This window comes from Ranitomeya variabilis, chromosome 5, assembly GCF_051348905.1.
Source record: "Ranitomeya variabilis isolate aRanVar5 chromosome 5, aRanVar5.hap1, whole genome shotgun sequence".
Lineage (NCBI taxonomy): Eukaryota > Metazoa > Chordata > Amphibia > Anura > Dendrobatidae > Ranitomeya > Ranitomeya variabilis.
Window position 1 is genome coordinate 525,415,009 of NC_135236.1, and position 8,686 is coordinate 525,423,694.

The 8,686-nt window shown below is 38.0% G+C and overlaps 1 protein-coding gene across 1 annotated transcript; it reads left to right on the forward strand.

Moving 5' to 3' along the window:
• Positions 1-1,397: 1,397 nt before the first annotated feature.
• Positions 1,398-8,387, forward strand: MSX2 (msh homeobox 2). The gene is made up of 2 exons (XM_077265813.1): positions 1,398-1,947; positions 7,155-8,387. Exons 1-2 carry the CDS (start codon positions 1,596-1,598, stop codon positions 7,577-7,579), a joined length of 777 nt encoding a protein of 258 aa, XP_077121928.1. The 5' UTR covers positions 1,398-1,595; the 3' UTR covers positions 7,580-8,387.
• Positions 8,388-8,686: the final 299 nt, after the last annotated feature.

Here is an 8,686-nt window from a genome sequence, read left to right on the forward strand (position 1 = left end):
GATAGATAGATAGATAGATAGATAGATAGATAGATAGATAGATAGATAATCACATCCTACCCGTACTTTGGCAGTCCCAGCTGCTGCAGAGATGCAGATATACAGTATATCCCAGTTTGATAGACTCCTCTCATGGTTAGGGGACCTATTTTAACCATTAGTAACCCTGATTGTAGTATAATGTGCTTGTACCATCCTGGCCGAGCTGGCAGTGCACTGTTACCACGCACCACTGATGTATAGGAGACATCCACGCAGTTTCATAGACGGAAATACTCTGGTCATTTTCTGCTTGCTTGGCGGCCTACAAATTCGGCTTTAACATTAATAGAACACATTATATTTTTATAAACACAGAAATGGGATGAAGGACAATTTTAATCTCTGACATTGAATTAGGTGAGCGGTGAATGTAGCACATAGAACTATAGTGTAGGTCTTAGTATGTGATATAATGTAACAAGGGTCTACTGCATATACACCATGTATTAGTCCTAAGGAGACTTTTCTTATGTTATTATTGATAGTATATCCAGCCTAACGTGCAGCGTGTGCATGTGTATCTGTGAGTATATCTAGACTGTTTCTGCAGTCTCCGTAGTTCTCTGTGGATACAGCACCTAGACTGGTGGGTGCCATTCCCAGTCTATCCCATCTATACCCCTGCAAGTGCCAGGTACTTGGCCTGCCAGGAGACATCCCAGAGTGGGCTATTATACCGTTATTAATTGTAAGGCAATGGTAACACATTAGTATAATTGTCGCACTGAATGATTATGCGACAATTATGGGATATTCTAAATGAGGGATAATTATGGAATTCATTAATCATGTGAGAAGAGCAATTATTTCTCAGACTGTTTTCTGATGGAGGAGATGGCTGGGCATTGCTCGGGTGGCATTGTGTGGCAGGGGGCGGCCTGATTTCTCCTCCTTTGCTTCTTCTGTGTGATGGCATGTGACTGTCATTTTCTGGAGAAATCAATAAGCCTTTAGCCGGCTATCAGAGTATCCTAACAGGCCCCAGACATCAAAGGCCCCTTTCCTGTAGTCAGTCACATATCATATGTATCTCTATCAGTGAAATGCCAAGATGATACTTAAAATGTTTACATGTAGACACATGAAGACATTACAAAGAAAGAAGTCTTTAAAGCGGAGACTAGAAAGAGAAAATTGGTTATATGAGCTTCCTCTTCATATAATCAAACTTAATTACCCAAGTGACTTTTCAGTTTCTTGTGATTACAGCCCTACAGGTATCACTAATAACACAGCACAGTTTGCAGCCTGTGTAATTAACTCCCTCGTTCTTTCTTTCTTTCTTTTTCTCTCTTTTTTTTCCAGCCCTAGAATCAGTGCTATAAAGCAGAGCTCCTCAGCCAATCAGGAGAGGAGGGACGGTGACGTCACCCGACCCGGGCGTTTCCTGTTGGTTGTCAGAGGAGCTGCTTTCAAAAGAGGAAAGAAAAAAAAGTTTCTGGAGTTTCCTTGAAGTGTGTGCAGGCTGCGCAGCTCCGTCTCAGACGCCGCACTGCTGGGCTACCTTCATCACAGGGATCTCGGCCAGGAAGGGGATCCCCTCAAAGAGCAGCATGTCTTCCCCTAGGAAAATTAAGGAGGATTTAAGCTCTGATGAAGAGGGCTCTGTGCACCCCATCCATTCCCCATCGGAGGATCACAAGATCAAGATCTCCAGCTTACCCTTCAGCGTGGAAGCCCTTATGGCTGATAAGAGGATTCCTAAGGAAGTGTCCCATCTGCGTGGCTTGGAGGTCCCAGGAGCAAGCAGCAACCCCAGACACCTGCACCTAGGGTTAGGGAGCAGAGAGAGCCCCAGCCCTCCAGGGGTTACAAAAAACTTTGAAACGTCATCTGTGAAATCAGAAAACTCAGAAGATGGGACTGCATGGGCCAAGGAAGGAGGCAGCTACTCCCCTCCACCAAGTAAGTCCATGCCACATTCATGTTCCTGGTGCCACAGAGATGTCTATCTCCAGCGCAGGGCTCTGGTTTCATGTACGAGGCACTGCAGCCCATTCAGACCCTTTCATCTCCCTAATTGAACCTGGCTGCTCTGCATGCCCTGATATCAATACCCCAATAAGCAGATCTCTTGTCCCACGAGCACAGCTGTGTACTGCGAGGGCAAGCTGGCCCCCAGCAGTCTAAGGGTTAAGCCTGATCTAAGGCTCCCTGCTGGTTATTAATGTTCTCCTTATTCATCCACATCTCATACTGGTCAGTCCAGGTTTATTTTAGTTGATGGATGAGCTCTGTTTGAAGTCATTAGGGCTAGACCTTCTGTACACAGCCAAGTCCACAGCGAGCAGTGAGAATGCCCTTCTTCAGCACTTTCACTGTATTGTATGAGTTCCTGCATGTGTCAGCGACAATGTCCAGCCTATCTATCCACATACTGATGGTCAGTGGATGAGTCCCTCCAGCAGTGGTCAGTGGATGAGTCCCTCCAGCAGTGGTCAGTGGATGAGTCCCACCAGCAGTGGTCAGTGGATGAGTCCCACCAGCAGTGGTCAGTGGATGAGTCCCACCAGCAGTGGTCAGTGGATGAGTCCCACCAGCAGTGGTCAGTGGATGAGTCCCACCAGCAGTGGTCAGTGGATGAGTCCCACCAGCAGTGGTCAGTGGATGAGTCCCTTTTATTCTTCGCAGTGCACACAGCAACGACTTGGCTGGCGCATGGCAGATGAGATTCATAAGATCCGGATGTTTATTTAAGATCTTCATGGTATCTTCAGAAGAGCACTTCAATACATGTGTTTGTCGAGGACTGAAACAATAAAGGGATTGTTGAGATGGTTTGTGGTGTAGAGTTAATAAGCCACTGAGAAGAGGAGACATGCGGCTGGCTGGGCTTCTCATGTACAACATTGCTGCTATTGACTTTACAGCATCATTAGCCACAATAAATGTAATTACAACTAATGCCACGTACTGGATTGACACCGATTCTAAACGATGGTTTGCTGCAAACATGATATGTCTATCTATAATAAAAGTATAGGTGCAGCACCAACAGAAATTTAAAGGGCGCAGAGCCTCCTAGGCAAGAACCACTCCTCTAATTATCTATCTATATATATATATATATATATATATATATATATATATATATATATATATATATATATATATATATATATATATATAATGGAGGCAGCACACCAATGCAGCAATGTAAAAACATTTTATAAGTGTAACGTTTCGTCCTTGTGAAGACCTTTCTCAAGCCTTGAAAAATATCATAAATGTAAAGGCCCATGTTAATCTACATGAGAACCTCTCTCAAGCTTTAAGAAAAGTCCTCATATGGATCGAAATCTGGCCTATATGGGCCCTTACATTTATAATATTTTTCTTAATTGCTGCATTGGTGTACTACCTCCATTTTTACCTATCTATCTATCTATCTATCTATCTATCTATCTATCTATCTATCTGTCTATCTATCTATCTATCTATCTATCTATCATCTATCCCATATCTATCTATCTATCTATCTATCTATCTATCTATCTATCTATCTATCTATCTATCTATCTATCTATCTATCTATCTATCTATCTATCTATCTCTATCTTTCAATCATATATTATGTATCTATCTATCTATCTATCTATCTACCTATCTATCTATCTATCTATCTATCTATCTATCTATCTATCTATCTATCTATCTATCTATCCTCAGCTCTGCCATAGGTGGAGTTGTAAAACATATGTACTACATTTACTCTCAGACCTAGTTCAAGCTGCAACTTTTAACAAATGCCATCACAATTCATCACCCTATATTGCAATCCCCCAATCATTATGCACAAGCCTAAATTCCATTATATTAGTCATTTCCTTCTAGACACGTTTTAGAAATATGATTTACTAAGCTGTCATACCCTAAAGTGAAATAATGTCAAAACACAGCCGGCAATTAACCCAATAACCTATTGCTTGCATAGGGCATAGTGCAATTCTTTGAACACCATAATGTAAATATATGTCTGCTATGTATAGCTATATTATAATCTAGGGAAGGGGGATTCGGACTAATATTACATATACAATAGTTTTTAGTTTGAGTAAGTTTTGGTGTCTTCTGTGTGTTAGCAGAGAGCAGCAGTATATACTGTACATATAGCCTTGGCCATTGTATCATGGCTGTGGTTTCTAGGTTATGAACTCCACTTTTTCTAACACTGCAACTCCCAGTTGTCAAGGAATACTGAGAGTGGTAGTTTCACAATAGATCAATAGATGAGGACCAAGAGTTGATCATTGTTTCTGGTCTGGTCCTATAAGTGGACCCTGCTTCTAGAGCTTAGATCTGTGATACATGTACCAGTTAGGAAATTGAATGTGTGTGGAATTTGTAGGTGAAGTGGGTCCTGATGGGAGAGCTGTACACCTGCAATGAGGCCTGTAACAACTTCCTGCTCCCTGACATCATTGATACCTGATGCTCAGCCAATACCCCCTCTTCATACTTTATCAAGAGGAAAACACTGACACTTGTAGAATTAAGATACATCGTTTCCTCTGCCTTGTACCATGAGCCCTGTGTCGCACAGAAACATTCATTTTCTTATAGATATATTTAATTATGTGATTTTACATAATTGCTCATTAATTGTCCTTTTATATAAGTGCTTGGATCATACTCGGTTTCTCAAAATTCCACTATAAATAAATAATAATAATAAAAAAAAACTTTAGAGCCAACTTGTTAAATAAATCCACAACTTTGACTGTTAATCACTTCTTCCATTCTTTAATTGAGATTGACTTGACGGAACAATCTAAAGGAAAGTATTAAATGCGATTAAATACAAGCAGGCTACTAATAAAGCTTTAAGAACAGCTTAATCTCTAAGTCACCCTGGAATGTTCTTTAAAATGAAAAGCTGTCACAAAGAAACAACTACAAAAAATAATATTCTTTCATTCTTGTGGGGTAAAGGAGCAAAGAGAAAATAAATATTTTATTTATCATTTCCTTGCAGATTATCGATACTTATCATTTAAATAAATGAGTCGAATACATTACAAAATAGTTCGTAATACAAAAAGACAATTTTAAAATCTTATCACAGTGATGGGGTATTTAATAAAAATATTAATAAAAGTGCAAGATGAAATGTTTAAGAAAAACACATTTAGTAGAAACAAATAAAAAATCCATTGCTATTTAATCATATATTGCTTATGAATGTTTTTAGATACGAAGTCATCAAAGCATAGTATGTGTATCATTACTTTCATGACAGCGATAATTACTATTGCGTTTGACTTCTTAAATAAAATACATATTCCAAAGGAGTCAGCAAAGTGATTATTAAAGTAACAGGAAAGGTAAACCTATAAAAACGAGCTTATACAATACAGTGATAATTAAAACACAGATAAAACTTCTATCATCTTATCAGTTTATTCAGTTCGGTTTAATTGCAGGAAACATTCAAGAAGGAAAAACACGGGGATATAATGATGTGAAAGCAGGATCAATTAGTGTCATCTTCAGGAATAATCTTGAACTACTGCTTTTGGAACGGAGTTCCCGAAAAAAAGATGTACTCACTAGTTACTCACTAGTTTAGATTCTGGTATTTTTTTCCTCTTTCTACATCTTCTTGCACCACTGAACCAGACAATTATGCTAAAAAAGGAGATATTACAGGCTAATAAAAAGAGCGGGATCCCTGAGAACATCACTTGATTACTTGCTACACACAACTGAAGGTCACGATGTTCCTAACTGCGTGTGTGTACATATATATATATATATATATATATATATATATATATATATATATATATATATATATATATATATATATATATATATATATATAATGTGTGTTTAGAAATGGCTTGCATTTTGTATATATATGTATGTATGTGTGTGTGTGTATATATATATATATATATATATATATATATATATATATATATATATATATATATATTTATTGAGAGAGCCAAGTTTACGTTTAACCATTTCTAGTACTACATTTGCTACTTTCGAAAGGCAGATAAATCTGCCGAAACGTTGCTGCTAATGGATCAGTAAAGCCACAGTTTTTCATTTTGAGCTTTGGAGTGCTGCCTGTTTTTTTCTGATTTTCTACTTTGGAGGTTTGGACATCACCTTTACAGGTTTTATTGCACCCGTTTTTCTGGTAGTGCTGCCAAATTTTCTTTAATTATCTATTTATCTATCTATCTATCTATCTATCTATCTATCTATCTATCTATCTATCCCATATCTATCTATCCCATATCTATCTACCTATATCTATCTATCTACGCTCTCTATCAATCCATATAATATTAATAGATAAATATATAAAATGTTTATTTGATTATTGAAGTTACTGTGCAGCTCTCCTGCATTTGTTTAGTGATCTATCTATCTATCTATCTATCTATCTATCTATCTATCTATCTATCTATCTATCTATCTATCTATCTTTCTACAAAAAAAAACAAAAAAAAAATAAGATAAGCAGGCAGTACTCCAAAAAAGTTTAGATGAAAAAAATGGATCTTATTCTTATTTACATTTCAACTGGAGAATTGTTTGGGGGGCTTTGCACCCACTCTTCATTCTACAGTGCTTTTCCAATTTCTAAATACACAAACACACACACAATTTATGAATCTACATAATGTTAATAGATAAGTAGATACAATGTATATTTGATTAGTTAGTGAATTTATACATGAACCCGGTCAGATGAGATATAGTTAGAGCACATAACAATGATTCTGTTAGTGTTAATAATAGTATAATCTATAGAGAGCTGGGGAATCTCCTATCTGAAGTGTTATTAGACGACAGGAGATGCTCTTGAGGTTTGCATGTGTGTGACCCTAGTGATTAATAACTGAGGGCTGTATTTGTCATTCCACATAAATATATATTTTGTGGTGTGAAGCCAAGCTAGAAAATCACATCTGACTATCTAAAAAAAGAAAAAAAAGAAAGGCATCACTCAAAAAAAAAGCAAGACAAAAAGTGGACTTTTGGCAACTTGTGGCAACATTTGAGTTCTCAGAACCTTTCTTCTATCTCTCTCTCTATCATTTGCATTATATTCTGACTGTGCATTGTGTCTGACTTGACTATGTCTTTCGCAGGACACCTCAGCCCCTCCACCTGCACCCTGAGGAAGCACAAGACCAACAGAAAGCCCAGAACTCCATTCACCACTTCCCAGTTATTGGCCCTGGAGCGTAAATTCCGCCAGAAGCAATATCTCTCAATAGCGGAAAGAGCTGAATTCTCAAGTTCATTGAACCTAACAGAAACCCAAGTTAAAATCTGGTTTCAGAACCGTAGAGCCAAAGCCAAGAGACTGCAAGAGGCTGAGCTGGAAAAACTCAAGATGGCCGCAAAGCCAATGCTCCCACCTGGATTTAGCTTACCCTTCCCTATGAACTCCCCTATACCAGCAGCATCACTGTATGGGTCCTCTTACCAGCTGCACAGACCTGTTCTCCCCATCCCACCTGTAGGACTCTATGCTACTCCTGTTGGCTACAGCATGTATCATCTATCTTGAGATGACTCTAGCAGTGCATGGAGATGGACTAGCCTACAGGTACTTGTTGGCCAGAAAATGGCCCCAACCTGCACCAAAGACTCTGTTGATCACTCTGTGGATATCCTTTCACCCATATTGTGAAGACCTGCTCTCACAAGTGCCTTATAGCCTGTGTTGCACATAGACCAGCCATGCAATGAGTGACTGAAAGACACTATGTAGCAATGGAGGAGAAGCGAAGTAGTAGTATTATTTTACAGATCAGTTATTTATAATAGGGTTGTGTAGATGTCCCTATCACTCCTTACATTCGCATTAAGGTGTAAAAATGTACATAGCCAAGAAGGAACCAAAGACTATACTTAATGTTTATAATCAATGTAGATTCACCAAGCACCACACAAACACCCTTTGTAATAATTTCCCTCATTTAGGGAAGGGGTGATGTTTGGGACTTTGTCTTTCATTCTTGTGCAAGGGTTAAATCATGTGCCTTAGCAATTACTGGTGCCTGCCTCACAGAGATTGCCGATGGTTTCAATGAGCAATATATTGTATCACAGTTGTATTTACTGGAGGGTTTTCCTGATTTTAGTCACTGATTCTGCCCATTTGAAGCATCTTCAAAGCATATCTGTAGGCTTTCAGAAGAGAATAAGGGACACTACCTACTACCCTCACTGAATCAAATATTGTCCAATAGGTTGTGCATTTTTTGTTTTACTGCTGAAACTCACGAACCACTGACCCTGTATTCTCATTCTCATCCCTTTGAAAGGGACATCTTGTAAGATGGTATATATTTTATTAAAGAGTTATAATTTCATATATCTCTTATTTGTAATTAAATTAAAATCTTCTTACAATGAACCTCATTGTGTCTGGTCTTGTCTAAAACCATAGAGTGTTCCCTTAGCGAAGTAAATACCCACTTTACTGGTTGGATGTGTGATGGAGGATGCATAAGGGTAATCCTGATTGCAATAAATAATAGTGAGATATTAAAACCACTATTTGTAATAGTAAAGTATCATCATCCTCATGGTATTGATTACTTACTTTTGGGCGTTTTATGTGAATATATATATATATATATATATATATATATATATATATATATATATA

What these genes read in the sequence shown, in the direction of transcription:
- MSX2 (XM_077265813.1), top strand. Translation starts at nt 1,596, where the DNA reads ATGTCTTCCCCTAGGAAAATTAAGGAGGATTTAAGCTCTGATGAAGAG. An exon ending in CAGCTACTCCCCTCCACCAA is followed by an intron (nt 1,948 to 7,154) that starts GTAAGTCCATGC and finishes TGTCTTTCGCAG; the next exon opens with GACACCTCAGCCCCTCCACC.